Source organism: Cynoglossus semilaevis, chromosome 5, assembly GCF_000523025.1.
Source record: "Cynoglossus semilaevis isolate Cse_v1.0 chromosome 5, Cse_v1.0, whole genome shotgun sequence".
Lineage (NCBI taxonomy): Eukaryota > Metazoa > Chordata > Actinopteri > Pleuronectiformes > Cynoglossidae > Cynoglossus > Cynoglossus semilaevis.
The window spans coordinates 12912750-12933560 of record NC_024311.1 but is presented as its reverse complement, the minus strand read 5'-3'; the positions used below and the strand labels follow the sequence as shown (position 1 = coordinate 12933560).

At 37.3% G+C, this 20811-nt stretch overlaps 3 protein-coding genes across 3 annotated transcripts in view; all 3 read right to left on the bottom strand.

Annotated features, from left to right (window-relative positions):
* Positions 1–1086, bottom strand: part of supv3l1 (SUV3-like helicase) — a 5674-nt gene extending 4588 nt beyond the window's left edge. The window contains 3 exon segments of the mRNA XM_008310581.3: positions 4–63; positions 408–485; positions 608–1086. Coding sequence (XP_008308803.2) covers positions 4–63; positions 408–485; positions 608–884 — 415 coding nt within the window. The 5' untranslated portion in view covers positions 885–1086.
* A 1673-nt stretch (positions 1087–2759) lies between these two features.
* Positions 2760–9087, bottom strand: vps26a (VPS26, retromer complex component A). The gene is made up of 10 exons (XM_008310580.3): positions 8785–9087; positions 6610–6759; positions 6452–6527; positions 5911–6067; positions 5633–5797; positions 5410–5516; positions 5024–5125; positions 4493–4602; positions 4235–4359; positions 2760–4047 (listed from the first exon to the last, which is right to left on the bottom strand). Exons 1-10 carry the CDS (start codon positions 8785–8787, stop codon positions 4029–4031), a joined length of 1014 nt encoding a protein of 337 aa, XP_008308802.1. The 5' UTR covers positions 8788–9087; the 3' UTR covers positions 2760–4028.
* A 407-nt stretch (positions 9088–9494) lies between these two features.
* Positions 9495–16254, bottom strand: srgn (serglycin). Its single transcript, XM_008310579.3, has 4 exons — positions 16064–16254; positions 12599–12740; positions 10370–10599; positions 9495–10279 (listed from the first exon to the last, which is right to left on the bottom strand). The coding sequence occupies exons 1-4, from the start codon at positions 16116–16118 to the stop codon at positions 10200–10202; spliced, it is 507 nt and encodes a 168-aa protein (XP_008308801.1). The 5' UTR covers positions 16119–16254; the 3' UTR covers positions 9495–10199.
* Positions 16255–20811: the final 4557 nt, after the last annotated feature.

Sequence of the window (20811 nt, the reverse complement as noted above, 5' to 3'; positions counted from 1 at the left end):
GAAGCTGTGTTGACTCCAGAGCGTACTTTCTGAAACTGATGAAAGCCTGGTGGAAGAGACGAGCTGTGGACACACACACAGCCAGAAGCACCACACAACAGCATCAATAACATGGTCAGAAAGAGAAAAAAGACCACATGAATGCCTTATTGGTTACTGTATTAGTGATTTACAAATGTTGAAAATAAGTAAATACTAATAGTGTCTGGATCTGTCAGCGCCCCCAGACGGATTTTTAAAACAGTTCCTACAGATAAAACCCTGAATCTAATCTTTCCTTGTAAAAAATAGAGACATTACGTGTTCTACTAATCTGTTTGTAGCATTTTAAGGTAAAGTTGAACTATGATTAAATAACACTTTAACTTTAACAAGCATAGAACAAACAATAATGTGCATTTTCTCACCATCCAGGCCATGCTCTGCTGCCAGCTTCTGCATCTCCTTTCTTTTGTAAAAGCGGTTCAAAACTTTAAGTAACTCGGCTGAATCAAAAACACAGAACATGTTAATTTAATAAAAAAATCTCCCAACGACACAGCAATAAACAATATGCATGTGAAAATACTTAAACTTTCTGTTTTCGATTCTAGCTTCTTTTATTGACCTTTGTTAAGTGGCTGTGACAGCTCTACTCCAACACTTCCATCTGCAGCGAAGTCGGTTTTTACAGAAACGGGGACAAACAGTGAAGTGTCCGGTGATTTCGGGGGGCAGCTATTGGAGGAAACATTTCTTCTACAGTCTAAAGAAGCAGCTTCGTTGTGTCTCTGTAGCAAACCAGGGGAGGCATGGAAGAATCCGCAGGCGGGGATGCGAGTAGACCGGCGATTAAAGTGACGCAGCAGGCGCGAAAACACAGTCAAACAGCTGTTAACAGACATGGCGAAGCTCCAGATGCTGGTTCCAACTGAGTGCTACATCCAAAAATGTTTTACTGTGGCTCCATTGTCTTTGGTAGGAATAAAAACGAACATAACAACAACATGAACAGAGCAAGGACACACATTAATCTGTCTTCCTGTTTAAACAACGTGGAGAAGGACCTATCCCGTAATAGCTGACCACAAATATGCCTGCAATATATTCTTGATAAAAGTTTTTTTTTAAAACGTTAAAAAAAATAACATACGGTCAACAAAACATAAAATATTTCAAATAGTTTACATATGTCAAAACAGATAAAAATATAATGATTCTTTTTTTAAACAATTACAAAGAAGAAAAACAAATTCTTATGTTGTGTTACATGTGGTTGTCTCTCCTGCACTTGTTTATTATTATTATTATTATTATTATTATTATTATTATCCATCCACCCATTTTCATCTGCTTATCCGTTACCGGGTCGCGGGGGCAAATAAAAAAAATTCTCAAATAGATCGCATTTAATTGATCGTGCTAAGAACTTTAAAAAAAACGCCCATTGAGATGACTTACTTGACTACGTTTTATATCATTACAATTTGAATTAAGGAAGAAATGTAATATGATGGGGTCATTCTTTTGTACAAAACTAACATTTTAACAGCAGTGTGCAAGTTTAAGAAAACCAAAAAACCATGTTAGACGATACGCCATTAAAACGCATGCCTATTGGTTGGGATATCAACGGCAAGCAGCGAGAAGCAATGTGACGTCAGGGCGATGTCGCTGATTGACGTCGACCTGGTAAAATAAATTAATTAAACGTTTCACAGGATTCAGTATAAATCTGCTTTATTTATTATTTGCTTGAGCTATACATTACAGTTGGTGTGTGTATTTATACACACACGATCTTTCTCTCTCTCACACACACACACACCAACAAGTTACACGCACACAGAAAGGCATGATTGACAGTTTAGAGATTAACATGCAGTATTTAAGACAGGGTCAAAGAGAGCTTCATTACCACAGAAGGTATTCAAAGTACAGCAAAACAAGCCCCGTTTGTATACAGTTCAGAAAGACAAACTATATCGCACATATTTGACAGAAAGCAAAAAAAACAAACAACAAAAAACCAACAGAAATAATAATAATAATAAAAAAACAAGACATGGAAGACAAGGTGACACTGCTGTGAAGGAGTAGAGAAAGGTTTGACAATTTGAGTGTTTAGCCACCAAATGAATCCAACATTTAATGTGAAAGAATAAGGCAAAAATATATATTGAACCAAATGGTCACATTAAAGTAGGTAGTGATGTGTACAAAACTATATAATGTTGTTCACAGGAAAAGAAGATCTGTAAAGCGAAGTTGTCCATGAGTGATTTTTCATTTGAGCTTTCATGCCAACTTGGTTAAGCATTGAAAAGAAACGTGCAAAACTTGTCACAGATTCGAACGTTCAATCACAGACAGGCTGATGACATCAATTAAACTTTTGTCAGGGGAGAGATAGTGAGCATAGAATGTGACCAGGTGGGGTTTGGTTTTTTTGTACAGCAAAGGACCAGCATTTCATGAAGGAAGTGTGGTCCACTGTCACGCTCCAGCATTACTTCAACTGTGCATTGAGGAAGTGTGGTCCACTGTCACGCTCCAACATTACTTCAACTGTGCATTGCTGAGTCTGAGGCTGAGCCTTGTGGACAGAAGCATCATTTAAACACACTTGTCATTAAAAAAATAATTAATGTACAGACAAACAGCATTCAAAAACAGGTGAGTGGGGTGGAGGCGCAATCTTGTAGAGGTGCCGAGTGCTGCAGCGTGGGCCAACCGTTCCAGGTCCACTCTACTCTGTGTGAGAACTTCAGTGACACTTGTTTGTGTTTTACAGTATATTGATCCTTTCTGCTGCTTCAAAAAAGCCATTCAACCGCATCAAAATCAAGGAGAGTCAGTTAGTGTCATTCTGTTAAATCCCCACTGAGTAATATATTTAACTGTAAGTTTGAATTAAATTCTTCTTGATTATTAAAGAACTTGACATAACACGCCTAAAAACCTAGACCCTCAAATTTCTTCAAATACCATCGAAATAAGTTGGTGTTTAAAAATAGTAACAATAAATTTAGGTTCCCAGTTTCTAATTAACTGAAGTCACTAAGACTTCCACCTGTGGAACACGGAGGATACATTTTTCTTCACAGAGACCATATAACATTTTTGGCATTTCTGAAGAGCTCTTATGATCACTTTGCAAGACTAATAATTTATAAGTTACAGTTATCAAAGATAACTGTGAGAGAAATAGCAAATAAAACAGATCATAGTTATGAATGACAACAAACTTCTAATAATTAGCATAACTTTTTGGTAGATTTGGTAAAATTTGGTCACTCCGCACAATGTCTTTGTAGATGTAGATAAAATAATGTCAAGTTTTCTGTTTCTGCAATAAATGTGATTGACCTCAGTTTACAGTTTGTTTTTGTTGTTTTTTTTAAACCAACAAGCAAAAATTCTATTATATGGATATCATTGGACTAACTAACAAAGAAGCCTGGAAAAAAAACAAACATGTCAGTTTTCTATTTTTGAGGTGACTTAGAAACCGACTGGCTTTTTTGTCCAGTTCTTGTATTTTTTTATAATTACATTTTACCTGAAAAGTTTCAAAACCTTTGTAACACATTTTGCTAAACCCAGTAGCAGCTGTAAAATTCTAACCAGAACAGAGTGTCATTTAACCTTGTTTAGATATACTGTGTATGTGCAAGTGTATTAAATGACGAATTGCAGCTTATCCTGTCTTTAAAGATGATTTGATTAGCTTTGACATATTGAACCAGCGTTCGTTTACGATTTAAAATTGAAGGTACATTTTCTTTGGATGGGAACAGGATAATATCAAGAAAAATATTCTCTTATTTCAGGGCAAAGTAACAAAGTTTGTGTGGCATTTTGTTTGTTTAAACATTCAGCACGAAGGAGACATTATGGCTTCACTCTTGTGTGTGTTTTCAGTTCGAGACACCTGGATTTAACAGGCTAGGTAGCTTAGATTTTGCGCTCTTGCCGTGAAGGTTAGCATTCAGCAGACGTGTGCGACTCAGACTTCTTTATTCCTGGAGTAATGGAGGCGAGGCAGCTCACATAGGAGGATGTGACCTGGTCAGGGAGAAGGAGGTGAGGAAGGGTCTGTGGGTGTGTTGGATGTTTGTTCATGTACAGTATGTCTCTCAGTCCAGACAGAACTTGGGACAGCTCTCACACCTCGGGCTGTTCAGTTGTGAAGAGTCAGGGAAGTGTCTGTGTCTGTGTTTGTAGTTTTAAGTTCATAGGATTTCACCCTCACATTTCTGGTTGCTCTGCACTAACGGACTCAGTGCGGGACTCGGTGCGGGACTCGGGGGACTCGTAACGTTGGTGGAAGTTTCTTTTCCTGATCTTCTCCGGGGCTTTTCGCCACAAAACGATTTCCTGCACAAAAGAAATGGAAACCAATGACTTTCAGATGGAAGTCTTTAACGGACAATATGAATTCAAAAGACAACAAACTCTACAATATTCTATACTACAACACTTAAACTGTCCGTGTGTGTGTTCATGTCACCTGTTGTTTGAAGTATCTTCTATCCTCTTCATCAACCAGCACCAGGTTCAGGAAGTAACGCACAGAAAATTTCTTGTTGACGTCCCTCATGGTGGGTGTCAAGTCATAGCCTGACAGAAATGAAACAGTAGGTGGACTGTTATTAAAAAAAACAAACCCAAACAGTCTTTCAGTCTGGTACCATCCAGTATCTCTTCTGAGTGATTTAATCTTATGAGGACATTTTTAACACTCATCTCTCATTAGCTCTGAATTCAAACTCAGTTTATTTGTAAGTGGTTTGAGGACACATGTTATTCCTAAATACAAATCCGTGAGCTTCTCAAAATGTGATCTGTCCTCAGAGTGAATTAGAGATTCTTCTCTGACGACACAGTGGGGTAAAGTGGATTGAATCTGGACGTAGGAGATGGGTCCATAGGAATTTCAATGACAAACATTTGTTCTGAACAGTGTCCACATAAGATGGGATCACTCAGGGTAGATGTTAATATCACTGATGTCATCTGGAGAGAAGAAGACAGTTCCTACCAGCCAGGAACAGTCTGATGGGGATTGACTCTCCTTTAACCGGAGCTCCATCCATGATCTCATACTTAGCAACAGTCTCTGTTTCAGTGGACGTGCTGGGACCTAAAAATGTTAAAAACAAAGGATAGGACGTGTTTAAAAAAAAAAATTTGCATACAGAAGTTGTGGTTTGGTGAACTACAGAACTGAACAACAGGCAGCAGAAAAAGACAAAATTGCAAACATCAAAAACAGATTACATCACGACATGGTTGTTTAGTTTTAACCCAGCTTCTATGCAAAAACAGATTACATCACGACATGGTTTAGTTTTAACCCAGCTTCTATGGATCAAATAATAAAATCTGAAGAACAACATTAGCAGCATTCAGCCACTGATGACTCACCGATGCCTGTTATCTCCTTTTTGATGAGCTGCAGCTCCATGTGCTGGATTTTAATCCTCACCAGCAGGAAGTAGATTTTTCCAACAATCACATCTTTCAGGTGATATCTACAAAACAGACACATCGAGGGGAAACTGCTGAAGTGAAAGATGAAAGCTTAAAGGTGTTATATTTCATTTGAAAGATTGTCTGTATTTCAGATGTCAGATGTTTGAGCTCTCACTTGGATTTATTGTATTCAAACTCGATGTGAAGACAGTCTTCGATGCCGACCTCCATCTTGATTGAATTGTTGACATCTGGGTAGGTGGCCAACTGGTGGACAATTAACTCGTATTCCTTCACCAAGTCAGACAGGCGGCGAACTATTGTCACCCTGAGAAAGTACCTGAAAGAAAAAGAAGAAAGAACTTTCACATACCAGCCTCATTGTTCACACCATCTTTTATACAGGGCAGACATCAGGGTATACAGCCAAACTCTAGTTTTGCAGTGTTTTACCTTAGCCTGACGTTGGCTCCGGTGTAAGACTCGTAGGGCTTTTCCACTTGCATGAACTCAAAGTCATAGCTTCTGTTCTGAGTGAGTTCTCCTGGTAGAGCCAGTTCCTTCACAAGGTCCACAAATTCATGGGTGTTGCTCTTATCAGAGAACAGCTCTGGAAAAAAAAGACAGTGCAGCAGTAACAGATATGCACCTGTATATAAATACTACTAATTACTCAGAATCATTAAAAACGTAGAAAAAAAAAAGCAACAACTCGTTGCATTAAAGAGGTTTCACATGACGACTGCATGTGACCTCCATGTGCTCTGTTAAACCTGTTGGGTCACATGTGGAAAATCCTTCAGTTTTATTTGCAGATTTCCTGCTGTGAAATCTTAACCTCGTTCATTAGGATGTTAAAATAGTAAAGTCAGTTTACACAAACTGTAACTAACCTTTACCTTTGGTCATTAAAGGCAACAACTACCTTACGCATGGAGAGTAAAGGGAGTGGGGGAGTGAACAGAGAGACTGTGGCAGCATCAGTCCGGCTCACCTATCTGTCCGACAAACTCGATGCGGATTCCCTGATGCTCCAGCCGCTTTCCCCCCTGTTTCACATTTAGATTCACCTGCAGAGAATATGCCACAGTTATACTAAACAATAATAAAAAAACATGACAACCCTGTGAGCTGTAGTTTGTTATGACGTACCTTTCCGGACACAGACTCTCCGTCATAGAATAAATAGTGTTTTTCTACTTTCCCATCGTCCGTCTTCAACTCAGCCGTCTTCCTGTTTTCGGCATCGTTCAGCAGCACGTCAATCTCACACACCGGCCCAAACAAACCTCCCAGGAAACTCTGGGAAACAAAACAGAAACAAACAAAAAAAGAGAATGACGCTTATATTTAATTGCTATTTAAAATGTTAAAAGGTCTGCTGTTTTAGTTCAACAGTTTTTCATGTTTTATAAAGCACTGGTCTAATCAAGTTTTTGGTCTTCGGGTCCTGATTGTTTGGGGCTGGAGTTTAAGTGCAACTCCTGGCATTTTATACACAAGACGAGTTACTACAGATCCTATGTCAACTCTTAGCCCAACTGTGTGTGTCCCAATTTTTGTAACCTTAAATAATTTTAACACCATATTTGATGTAAGACTATATTCAGGTTCAAGCTGAACAAAGGTCAGTTTTTATGTGTGAGCCACTAAACAGCTGTTTAGGTTCCCACCTGCTGCAGGGGGCGGAGGGTGATGCTGCTATGCCTAAAAATTCCAAACAATAAATATAGTAGAATAAATAATAAAAAGCTCGACTAAGACTCTTTAATTCCACTGTCTTAAAAACAAAAATTCCACATTATATTTGACTCCTTATATTTAAATCTGGGGATTTGTATTTGCACAAAACCTGAAAAGGACCTTTGGTTCTTTTTATGTTATTTCGCCTAACTATTTGATTGTTATTTAAATTATTATATATTTTAATGTGTAAATGTTTTTGAGTTGGTGGGTGTGATGAAACAAAAAAAATTTCATGTCTATAATATAATGAGTGGTGTGCGCAGTGCAGGGAGGCAGACCTGGGGTCACCAAACCATTCAAGCACTAATCAATGAGCTTTAAAACAATAACCATGACTGATGTGATAACTTATCATCATTGCAGGGTAACAAAATTCCCCCCTAACTAATTTGCACAATCTCACATGATCCAACTTGCATTTGCAGTAAATCTATTCTGTTATTTCTTGGCTTTCGATTCAATGATGAAAAACTATATAAAAAAAAAATATGGCCAGTGTCAGGTAGCTGCCTGGAGGATGAGCAACATATCCTTGGCGACAAACCAAAAATTAATAATTATAAATGACTTGACCCAGTCTAGAACTGAAGTACGACACTGTACGGAAATGGACCACAAAGTTGCAGCTGATAGAAAAGAAAACTCCAGGACAGAATGAAATCTGATAAGAACAACCTTGACAATAAAGACACGTCACGTCATGTCATTTGGTCTGATGAAATAATCACAGCACTAGTTTTGGAAAGCAAAAAAGGCACAGAGAATACTGTCCCCCAAATGAAAAACAAGACGTTTTACATTATTATAAAGATGCCTTCATTCACTGTAGAAACAAATATTAGTCTGGAACTTTTTCATAAGAACAATAATTACAATCTTAATGAATCATTTATGAGGAATTCAAAGTGAATGTTAACATATGAACCTGTAAAAAAAGGCCTAATATCCCATAGGCTTGTACAGCGAGCTTTCTATTTTTAGAACTTTTTTGAATTTTGCTACATTATTTTGTCTCTGAATGCAAAGAGGGAAAATAAAACTTCCATTGATACTGTTAGAAAAAGCTTTGATTTGCATAACGCACTTTAAAATTAGATTAAAAAATTTGAAGTTTAGATATTTATCTTTAACTGACAAGAATTCAGCATTCAACAGCTCAAATCATGAACCTAAAATTACTGCTGGGAGTTGAAGAGCTGTTTTGATTTGTGATTCTACAACAACACAGTGCTAGCGTCAGTTAGCAGCTAGATTTCTGCCATTCATTGGGTGCAGCTACAAAGGGGACAGTTGTTAAAAGTTAATCGTCACTTTTAGATAAATTAAGAGATGTAATAACAGACGACTACAGCTGCCGTATCAACGACAGGTCACATCCGAGGTGAGACCGAAAGCAGGACGGCCTCACAGAAACTGAAGCTAACTCCCCGTTAGCTTCCCCGGCTGTTAGAAATGTAAGGCAGCTCCTGTCAGTATGAGCAGGGACTATATTTTATAAAACTACATAAAATGTTCGATAAAGCCGGTTGTCGGTTCTGTGAAGTTAAAATGCTGTACTTTTATATATTTTTGTGCACTCACCATGTCGACCGTGTGGATACTTGAAGCTAACGGCTAGCCTCGCTCCCAGCAGCCTGAGTGACAGAACATGAACCAGGAGAGAGTCTGGAAGCTTAGAGTCATGTGACACGGGTCATGTGCGGGGAGAGTGGGGTGGGGCAGGGTGTGGTGGGAAACGAAGGGGAAATCACGGACGTCATAAAATCCATAAAATCCATATATTCTTATTTATTTATTTTTTTACAATACATCGGTGTTCAAACCCATGGATCTACAGAGAACAGGAAGTAGAAGAATTCTAAAGCTGGAGTTTACAACCAAAGGTTTGAAGATACTGACAATAATAAAAAAAAGTTGTCCTTTTTTCTAAAGAATTAAACATTTTTCTCTTATGCTCTTATAATTCTATACTAGTGTTTCAAATACACTAGACTGTATTTTAAAGTTTGGCAGACTAGTGTTTCAAATACACTAGACTGTAAGTTTGGCAGAAAGAACCCGTGATTATGTGCATAAAAACAAACGGCTTCCACGGAGCCAAGACGCAACGAAACATTAGCTCAAGCATGGCTTTGATATTTGCATATGTATGAATAGGAAATTGGTTATTTAGATTTTAATAAGCTTAAAGTTACATTAAAAGAGCTCAAAGTTAGCCATGATTGGTGAAGTAAAACTGATATTCAGAAGTGTAGTCAAACTTCAATAAACAACAAACACTGGATGCAGTATGAAAATCTTTATAAATTCTTTATTAATCAAGGTATTTCAAATTCAAATCAGACAACACTGAGCTTGGTGGTAAATGTAACACGTGCAGTATACCATATTTTGATGTTCCAGCTCACAGTGGTTAAGATTGCATTGAATCCTGAAGGGTGTTTTGGGGTTTGTTCCCCAAAACAAGGCTTCTTAATACTGAGCAATAATAAAGTGTCTCAACAGTCAATTCTCTGATGGGATTAAATCACATACAGTACATAGGTTTCTTTTTCTTTTCTTTTTTTTTTGCATAGAATGAACACTGCCTGAACAGTCGTCATATTGCACTAATTTTACAAATCTTTCTTGGAATATTTAAAACTAAATATAAAAACATATTTCCAATTTACAAATCTTTTCCAAAAAGACAATAGTCACTCAAAGTGAATTACGTCACATTGACACTGATGTCAGCTGTATTTAAGATTGGCAGATTTAGCAGAGCTTTACATTTTTAACCACTGGTGAATATAGTTAATTATGTCAATAGCAAAGAGAATACAAAATTATGTTCAGACTTGATCCATTTCAAGGCAGACAAGGGTTTCCGCCACCAGGTGGCGATATAATATTTGCTTGGCTAATTCAATGTACAGAATAAAAACAAGTCTGACGTCGTCCTCAGTACTGAGTGAGGGCCTGTTCATTTTACAGCTTCAGAAGGTGGTTGTCTCTTAGTTCCTGCTCAGCTGGTTGGCCCCATCTGACATGGGTCTGTGGTGGCGAAACCATCTCAAGAACTTCTTATTATCAACTGTGAGGGGGAAACAAATGTACAGATGAGCTGGAGAAAACTATATCACATACTTCAAACCAAAGTTGGGACGTGAAACATTGAAATGACCTTTGTACAGATTCAGGTGCTTCTCGCTCCATGGCTCTCCAGAGCCTGTGTCAGTTTCCCCATTCCCAGAAGGCTGCTCTACAAATGAACCTTCAGCTGCCGAGCCTTCATAAAATCCAGAACTTTCTTCCTCAGGCAGATAAATCAAAGCTGACCCCGCCTCATCTCCCAGCATCTCCTCGTCCTCTTCCTCAGTCTGTGGCTTTTCATCCTCCACAGGTTCTGCCTCCCTGGAAGTAATACAAAATAATATGTCAATGACAGGACTTTGATTTTTGGTGTATCGTCACCAACAGTATATCTCTGGTACCTCAATGTTTTTTATGGCTATTGGGCAGTGGTCGAGGAGTTGGCCCACGGGCCACTTGTTGATAATCACTGCTCTACGGACTGGTCTTAGTGAATACTTTATTAATAAATTGTCATTGTACTGGCTAGAAACTTTAGACAAATGTTCTTCTAGAGTCTTGCTTTGTTCATCTATAATCATACCAGAGCTAAATTCCAGCGCTTCAGACAGTGATGGCAGGGCCTGAGGATTTCTTTAAAAACATAACTTAAGGGCAACCTAGATCATTGGGGAAAAGCACTTTTCACTGAAAGTGTTATTGGGGAAAAGCACTTTTCACTGAAAGTTGTAAAGTGTTCATCTAGTGAATAACAGTAAAAGAAGAGTCACATGCCAACATAACTGTAGGTCTTAGCTATTACCTTGTGTAGTCAGTAATGTAAAAATATTTACACCTAAAAGTGCAGAACATTTTTTGACTCAGAACAATAGACCAGATGCAGCAGTCCACCAGGCCACTTCCTTTTGACACTTCCCCCTGGCTTCCTGTTGGAGGAGAGCTGCAAGAGCAGGGGTTGCTGCTGCTGCTGCTGCTGCTGCAATGTTTTATGAAACAACCTCAAGGGGTTGTAGATGTCAGGGCACATGATGTGAGCTGGTGTAAACTGCTGACTGACAACGGATCAAACATCTGATTGTGTGCGTCAGTGAGACATTTAAGACGGGAAATTGAGGTGACCTGACAGTGACACACAGGAAAAGATAAAACTAGTTTTCCTACATTTTTATTAAAAAACTGTTTCAAACTGTCAAGTAATAACGACCACTGAGTTTTAACATTCTTTCAGTACCACCTGTTTCACCAGGTTCAAAGTGTTTCTTGCTTTGGTTTTGAAAACTTTGTTGACACTGTTGGCATGTCAGTTTCTGTGGATTTGTAACCTCCAAGTGCCTCCTACTACCTGGCTTATCGATAGACCGTTCGTCTTCAGCCACCACCTACTCTCTAAATTCACACTAGGGAAAAGCAGCTGGTTTACACATAGGTAAGTTATGCAGTGGGTCGACTTTTTTTCAGAATACAGTTTCACTACTCAGTTTCGGGTCGACTTTTTTTCAGAATACAGTTTTCAGAATATTCAGCGAAATATCCTATAATTCCAGGAAGCTTTTATCACAGTTGCTCAGAAAGCCAGCTGACAATAATAGGAAATACATGTCACTGATTATGTTAACATTTGTGGGCCAAGAATAAGTATCAGCTCTGCTGCAGCTCTGACCAGAGCTAGAATTAGTTACAAAAGTGAGAAAAAAAACCTTATGATTAAAAGGAAAAGTATTTTAATAAGATCATGTTTCTCTCTTATAAAGGGTATTTTGGGGGGGGGGTTCTCACTAAAAGACTTCTCTGAATCCATTCAAAATAGGGGGAAGTGAAACAAAACTTGCTTTTTAAAATGTACATTCCATTTTCCCCAACTCTGGGTGAAAGCAAAAATAAAAAAGGTTCATGAAATTCTGCTGTCTTTCTTTATTACCGCTCCAACATCCCAGCGCTCGCTGCGTCGCTCCCTCTGTCTGTCCTTTCCCTCCAAGTTGTCATCTATTTTGGCTTTTCTTGGCCACCTACCTCACACTTACCCTTTCTCACTGTAACACACAGCCCATGACTTCACACAGACATACACCCAGATGATGCTGTGCTGTTTGATTTGTGCTTCCCAAGGTCGGAGATCCAAATCTGCATTTCTATATTTAAAGTCTGCATTTTTCCTGTACACTCTACCACAGAGTACTGTCTTTGTTTTTCCAAACCCAATTAAACCTTGGAGGGAACCAACACAGACTCACCTCACTCTGAGAAATACACAGAGACAACAAACACATCACATCCCAGTCTCTACAATCACAAAAATGAAGCTCAACACATGAATACTAACATGTTCTGTGCAGTGGACGCTGGCAGTTTGCCTGGTAGTTCCGGACTCCATTCCATCTCTGGACTTTGGTGGGTCACACAGTTTGTTCTGTCTCCCGTAGGGTTACATTTCAGAAACTTGTACACAGCATCCCTTGGGGCTCCTAGAAGAAAAATGAAAAGAAAAAATGAAATGACGCTCTTTACTGAATTTAACTACCAAAAAGTAAATCATTTAACGTTTGTGGAATTTCCAGCTATGCACATACAAAAGCAAAGTATTGTCAAAGTTTGCCTATTACCGGTACATAAATAGACTTGTGTACATAAATAGAATTGTGTATAATTAAATTAATTTAAACAAAAAATAAATATGATCATGCTTTACATCTTTTTTCATTTAACCAAAAAATAGTAACCTCAACAACCTAAACCCAAAGGTGTGAATTAGCCCTTTTTAGGCAGATAAGCAAGTAAACTAATGAGTTAGCTGAATTTTATTTAGCTAAATTATTGAACCAAATCTCTTCAGTTGTACAGAGACACCCTGTGGAACATAGAGTTAGTTGTCATGGATTCTTTTTTATTTATTTATTAGTTGCACATTTTGGGTGTGTCTGGGGATTACAACATTATTCTTTAGAAGAATAAAGAAACAGAACTTAACATCATATTTTTAGCAATAATACCATCAAAACACAGGTCTGTTTGCTAAATTTGTCAAATTCAGTGGAACTTTAACAATCACTACGGTTCAAGAAAAACAGAAGAACTGTTATATCTGCCGGCTGTTCCACTACACCTACACTGCACACAGGTCTGTTTGATGGAGTGATTGCTAGTCCTGCTACACAGGCAAATTTAACCAAATGAGAAAGGAGAGCATCTAAATGAGACAGACATAAATCTGAAAAGTGCTTGTTAATTTCGACAGTGATGAGAGACGCCAGGCAGCGAGGTGTAAATGTGGTTGGTGCTCTTGCCTCAAAGAACCACGGTCGTTGGTTTGAGTGCTTGCTTGAGCAATGGGCTTTTCTGTGTGATGTTTGTCAATCCTCCTCAAAGGGATTGTTTCCACACTGTGGTCGCTTGATTAATATGTTTGACTTCAATGTGTGGTAATGCTAACATTAGCACTTCAGTCCCAAACACTCCCATCAAGATGTGGACCTTAATTTGCTTTACCACCGACTCTGGAATGATTACAAATATTTCATGTGTTAAAAAAAAAAACATTTAAATGATCTAAAGAGACAAATCACCTGACCATGTGCTTTCATTTCAAAAAGTGTAGAGATAGAAGTGTGTGCTAACAAAGCTAATATATGTAGCTTAGCAGCAGCTTTGCTTGGGATATATTAACAGTACTCCTGTCTTGTAGAGGACATTGTTTTCTTTAATAAAAAAAAATACAGCAGACAATATATTAATAAAATATATTTATAACTATATTACTAATTCAATTGACTTGTTGTCCTCTCTGGACAACAGGTGGAATGTCCAGAGAGGAACCATCTTTCCCCTAATGTCATATAGAACAGGAACCATTTCTTCCTGTGACCTATTACTGTAGTGTACAGCAGTTCAGATTGTCTTGAGACTCAATGACTACTTTTGTAGACCCTAGCCAACCACAGTTTCATCTGAAAACAAAGATGACTAGACAAGCATTTGTCATTATCCTGATGGTTGATTATCATTTCAGTAGAGGTGCCTGTAGCTAATAGATAGCTTGTACGAGGGTTAAAAAAAGGGACATATGGTTTAAAAGATTGCCCTGGATTTGAGTGTTTTATGTATTAAGACTTATATAGCAGTCGGGCATAGGTGTTATGATTAGATGCCTATAGATGATGCAAAATAATGTAAGTCAAACAAATCCTAATTTATATCCACATTAATGATTGAGACTAGTGAACTCTACGTCATGATGAAAGTTGAAACAGCTCCACTCACAGACTCTTTCAAACCACAACGGAACTCAACACAGGAACCGAAACACTGTTGGTCTTTCCAATATATATAAAAAAACAAACATAAAAGACCCATTTTTGTTGTCATCTAAAAATAATCTTAAAACAATACTTAACTTGACTTTTGTTTTGTTTAAGTTGAGTTTTTGCCACAGATAAAGAGGATGTGGATTCCCCAGAACAAAGAAACCTGACGTTGACATATGTGGTATGAGTCACAGGTGTCGGTAATCACAATTTGCTACCACAGAGTTCAACAAATGTGTAATTTACTGACATTTTTTTTATCTGTTGTTAGTTAATTGACATTGTTATTAAAAATAACCTAAAACTGGCAACTGAGAGCAGGGTTAATTATTACTGTTGTATGAATCTACCAAGAAACCGAAACAGAGCACTTAAAGTGTTTTTCTAGGATTTCCGTGTGCAATCATATACCTTAAAAAGTTGTCTCCCTCTAGGTCTTATAAACATTCTATGATTTGCCTAAAGTTTGGTTCTCTTGTAAACTAAAAGTACCGTTTCTACGTTTCTTTCTTATTAACTTAAAATCATTCATAGACCTATATGGTAAAAATAACATTGTACTAGGTACCTTGATCAGCTTCATAGGAAAAACAATGTATTTTGCTCGGTAGTGAATGGACTATCTACACGCACCTTACATGAAATGGAATCTCGATTTTGTCGGTGATAAGAGTGCGGCTGACTCAGAAACACGTACTAATACCAGATAAAATCATTCTTGTAATTGTTTCACCATAAAAGCAACTTCTATTGAACAACTGACACCGCTACACCGAACACCACGGTAATTTGGATGCGTTAACAAACGCGCGCAGCTTTTTTGGTCTCTACGGCACTGTGGATTCCAGGATATTAAAACCAATTGCGTATGTGGCAAAGGGCCACGTGACGCAGTTTGATTTCTAAGCGAAGGCATTTAGATAAGCGTTCATTAGGGAGAGACGGGAGAGAAACCACAGCGATCAATCAGGAAAAGATGTAAATTAACATGGCGTCAGTTAAGAAAATAATGTCAAAACAGCACTTTCTCGTTACAAAAAGAATACAATAATACATTCCTTTATGATTGTTTGTTTGTTTTTCTTTTCTACTTTATCGTGTAGACGTTTACATATAAAAAAACTCCAAATAGATTTACCCCGTCTATGTCTAAAGTCGTTGTTTTAGTAAATATTACATTGACGTATTTAAAAGTTATGTCACTTAATAAACGTATTTCATGAGAAAAATAAATAAATAAAGCGCCTGGGCAAAACATTACGTGTTTGTAATCACTGTGAACTTGACAAAAAACTTGAATTACCAAAGATTTACACCAGGAGTTAAAAACAATCGAACTTGACAAAAAACTTGAATTACCAAGGATTTACACCAGGAGTTAAAAACAAATCAGACATTATTGAATTTTCTTTTGTCTTTTTTACACTGACACTTTACAAGTTAGTGCGTAATCGTTTAGTGGTTCTTGTAAAAATACGTGGACTTACCTGTCCCGTTATGTAAGACGAGGAAGGAGATAAGAAGAAGAAGGAGCAGTTTCATCCTCAACTCTTCTCCTCGTTCAAGAAAACGGCAGGTAAATGCAGATATCACCCTCTGACGATGGCCTCTGTCAACGTGCACGTTGGTTATCACAGCTGCGGGGTGTTGTGTGATCTGTACTCTGGTTAAACCCACTCTTCTATCAGGAGGAGCTCAGCCCTCTGAATGACTGCGTCATGGTTTCCTGAAGACATTGAACATCCTCTGTGGAAACTTTTGCATTAGCAGCCTCGAATATCAGATATGACTGTAAGTGGTGCAAACTTTGGCCCATGAGTGTCGTAGCAAAGAGATTTAATCAGTCTTTCTGATAAAAGCGACCCGAAGAAGAAGAGGAGAGTGGCTGTGAGACACAAGATGGATAATTGTCTATCTACCAGGGGCTAATCGATTTCAAGTTCATGAGCTTTAAATGTATGTACAAACTGATGTGTCAGATAGAAAACCATGATATAATATTAAATATTTAGTGTTTGGGGATCCAAATTTATAAAACAAGAATATTAACAACAATTGTATATACCCCTTTAATTTTGTTCTTGTGTTTTTGAATGAAAACTTGATACTTGGAAATCCACTGACTTTTTGAGAAACAGGGTTTGTAGAATGATAACATAATGGAAAAATGCGGTAACACCTGCCAAAAAAACGTGTTCCTGCTAATAAAGGAGAGTCAACACATAGTGGGATAATTTGAGTTAGAAAGTAGGGCACATTAGGTTTCAGCATGTAGGTCTGTTGTGTCAAAGCCAAGGCCTGGGGGCCATAAACGGGCCGCCAAGTCATTTTGTATGGCCCATTGCAGCTTAAAAAATAAATTAAAGTCCATTGTTACTTGAGTAACATACAGAAACATTTAGTAATATTTTGTGGAGTACTTACATCTACACAGTCTTCCAGTTGGAACCAGCCCTTCAAGGGCAACTCTTTTGCTAATGTGGCCCCCAGTGAAAATGAGTTTGACACCCCTGATCTAGGTCGTGCCTAGTTTACAGTTCAAGGTTTTTCTGGGTAAGTAAAGGATTCTGCTTTGGTTAACCTGGGCAGCTGCCCAAGGTTGGGAGTGGGGGCTCATCAATGGAAACCTTGGCAACAGGGTGCCAAACAAATTAGGTCTCTGAATGGTGAGCAGTGTGTGAATCTATGTATTCAGTAAAGCCATTATTCAATTTAAATATCCTCAACATCCTGTGCTGTCTTTCTAATGGTCTTTGGTCACATTTTATTTTCTTCCGCATGTGGGTTTCCATCCAAAGCTGGGAGCGCAGTCTTAAATGAAATCAAAACCACAACATATACGTGATCCAGATGGGTGGCCCTTTTCACTTCAAAATGCCAAGTGTTGTGATTTTAGTCTTGTACTTATTCTGCAGGCTCTATACTGTGTTGCTTCCACCAAACTTACTTGTTCTCACCATTTATGTCCTTGTTCCCTGAACATTATTCTTAATTTCAATGCCTTTAACTGTCAAAAAGTCAAAAAGTGAGAATATGATGGCATGTCAGAACCATTCTGCAGAAGTGGTTATTACAGTTCCTAACATTTGATTTTCAGAAAATGAAACATTAGCTAATCCCTGACACCATTGTGCAGGGACACACACACACACACACACATCAAGTGTGACATGATTGTGGCACATATATGCCAACTAAATAAAAAATGGGTTTTCCACTGGGTTTAGTTATCGTTGTCAAAAATGTAGCTATTTTGAGGTGAAGCTGTATTTACTTTGAGTAAATCAAATTAATTAGTTATTAATTTATAATTAATATAAATTAACATTGTTATTAATATTGTTTAATCACAATTTACTATATAATAAAGTAAATTAAATTGGCAAACTGGTTATTTAGCTGATCTAATTTAAGGAATATATTTTATCAAGCTGAATGAACTTTTAATTATTTTATACTTACATATGTATATTTATTTTATATTCTTATCATTATTTATTTTTACTCTCTTTGGAAGCACCTTGTCTTTTAAGGGGATTTTTTTTTATTTAAAGTCTACGTATGGGAAAATAAGTCTTTTTCTAACTTGTTGTTGTTTCTCTCAGTAAATAACACATTGGTCTTCCCAAGTACGCCTTCATGCAAAGCAAAACACACACACACTAACACACTGAAAGTGACATTTATGGCACATATAACCACTTACAATACTTCACACATAGTATTTTCACAGTCAACTCTCCACTGGTCTTCTCCACAGTACAAATTAAAGCAACTCTAAAGCCTTAAGTCATGTCAGTCATGAGTAATATTTTACATTTTATGTATGGATGTGTTTACCTTTATAATCCAATATAGTTCTGCAAGTATAAAAGTCAGTATTTACACCCAAGTTTGTTTTTCCCTTTCTGTTGGGTAATGTGGTAACTTCTCCATTGTCTGACCTAACAGTTTATAGCAACAAGTGCTTCTTTTAAACTGCCAGGAACACAGTAAACATACAGGTTTTTGTGAACATACATTGTAAACTACCTCGTACCCTATGTTTACACGCAGAGGCCAAATTTTGGGGTTGTTGTTGACGTTAGTGGGAGAGGAACTACAGTGATTCATAACATTAGAACTGCTGTCATCAATATTTTTTGCCCTTATAAATGGTAGATTTGATGGTTTTGGAGAACTGGTTCTTTGAGTCATGTCCAGATGTTTCTCTCTCTGTCTCTGCTGTGATGAAATCGGTCTGCTGGTCTTTCCACACAGTTCTAAGCATATTACTTTCAAAGTATAAGGTCAATCATTACAGCTAGACAGGTTTTTCAGTAGCTAAAGTGGCTTACGTTTGTTGGTTTTGGACGAGTACATTTGTTGATGTATTATCGAGGTAATTTTGATAATTTCAAGGATAATATTTATCATATAGCTTGAAAAAAACTTTATATGCCCCACAATAAATGAAAATCGAAAGTAAAAGATGTATACAGAGAATGTGGAGCATTTAAAATATAGCAAGTGAAGAAGACCAAATAGAAAAAAAAATGAGGTTAAAAAAAGGTTAGCATTATCTACAGTAATAGACTGACACTAACGAGGTGCCGTTTTGGCCATTTAAGATATTAACATACCAAGCTAATGTTTAGACTTTGCTAAAGCTTACTTTGAATTTTGTCCAGCTCAGCTTTATTTTGATTGAATGCTAGCTACCTCAGCTGACCGTTGCTCGCTATGCTACTATTTGGACAAATTGTGTGTATGTTTAGCTGATTCTAGAAATATTTGTATAAAGCTAGGTACAAAACACAAAAACAGTGTGGAATTGTTTGTGTGTGTGTGTGTGTTCGTTTTAAGTTTTGGTTTTCCTGTGAGCTCTTTGACCCAGCTCTCACCCAAAACAGATTTATTTCCAGTGTCTGGGACTTCAGCTGGTCTCCCAATAGTCACTACATGTTTTGACAAGTATCACAAAGGTCGGTTGAACTGAGGCGCAAATTAAAGTTCACAGGTTGTCATGCGTTGACATGGTTTTTCTTCGGAAAGGCCACAAATAGTGTTTGAAAATAAACTGCAGTTTGGTGGCAAAACAAAGACTCATTGTGTGTAACTTAATGATAGCTACAGACTGAGAAAAACCAGGTTCAGGTCAAACAAGTTCAAAAGTAACGTTGAACCACCGCCAGTCAAAACCCAAAGAGCTTTCATCATGGTGTGTTCCTATTGTTGTGCCCACACCACATCCAGATAACTAAATGTACGTCTGGTGTGAGGAATTTGAATGTTTATTCAAAATAATTTTTTATAAGATTTTCTCAAAGAGGCTAAAGCTAAAAATATGGCAGTTAAACTGTTGCAATAGGCATTTTGGATTCATGTTCGGAGGATATGTCTGCACCATGTACCTACAGTATTGTATACAGGGAGTATTTATGTTAGTTCAGAACTACATTTATTTTTATGTGCTACGTATATGTTTATAATTTGTAGTTTGAATCTGCAAGCTTCCGTGAACGTTTGGCTGTGTTTGCTGACTTTGTTAGTCATGTAACAACTTGCTTATATTTGTATGTATTGAATATTTTAGGAATGCTGTTTATTAACAGGTTTTAACCAAGATCTTGGCAACACCTCACATCAATAAAAGACAATACAATTATATATATAAATAATTGTGGTCAATTTCAGGTAGCTAACTACTGTATCTTTGTTAATGTCATTAACTAACATTATTTGCAAAAAACCCCCAACAAAACATCAAAATTATGAGAGACTTTTTTCAGGTCATTTTTATTATTAAATGTGTCCATAAATTATTGTGACAAGATGGCAGAAATGGGAGGCAGTTGAGGAGTCACCCTCATGTCTTACTCAATGCTGACCAACATCTTTTTAGAAGTGTGATGTGTTCATTGTTAACTGGAAAAACACTCCTGTGGTTTTCCCCTTGCATAATTCCGTTGTTATGAAAAGATCAAACTATGTCCATGACATCAGTTTCTATTCATGCATTACAAATAGTTGTGCCACGCATATAAAGTAAAAAATGAAAATTCCTTTTATAATACTTCATTGTTACTTTCAGACATCATTTATTTTTAGAATATTTTATGTTGTTTAATGGTCTGGAAATAGATTATTTTTCGCTAATTTCTGCGTTCAAAAGGAAACATTTTTCCCTGTATTTGCATCATTAAATATCTTGCTGTTTTACTGGAAAAACTGCAGAGCATTTATTCATAGCACA

Bases quoted from the DNA above. Each gene is read 5' to 3' on its own strand.
- vps26a (XM_008310580.3), bottom strand. The intron at 6,068-6,451 runs GTGAGCCGGACT...TTTTTTTTCCAG, and splicing joins CGAGTTTGTCGGACAGATAG to AGCTGTTCTCTGATAAGAGC. The intron at 5,126-5,409 runs GTGAGTCATCAG...TAACATTTTTAG, and splicing joins AAAGGAGATAACAGGCATCG to GTCCCAGCACGTCCACTGAA.
- srgn (XM_008310579.3), bottom strand. From the start codon at position 16,118: ATGAAACTGCTCCTTCTTCTTCTTATCTCCTTCCTCGTCTTACATAAC. The intron at 12,741-16,063 runs GTAAGTCCACGT...TTTTTCTTCTAG, and splicing joins CGTCTTACATAACGGGACAG to GAGCCCCAAGGGATGCTGTG. The intron at 10,600-12,598 runs GTTAGTATTCAT...TATTACTTCCAG, and splicing joins GCGTCCACTGCACAGAACAT to GGAGGCAGAACCTGTGGAGG.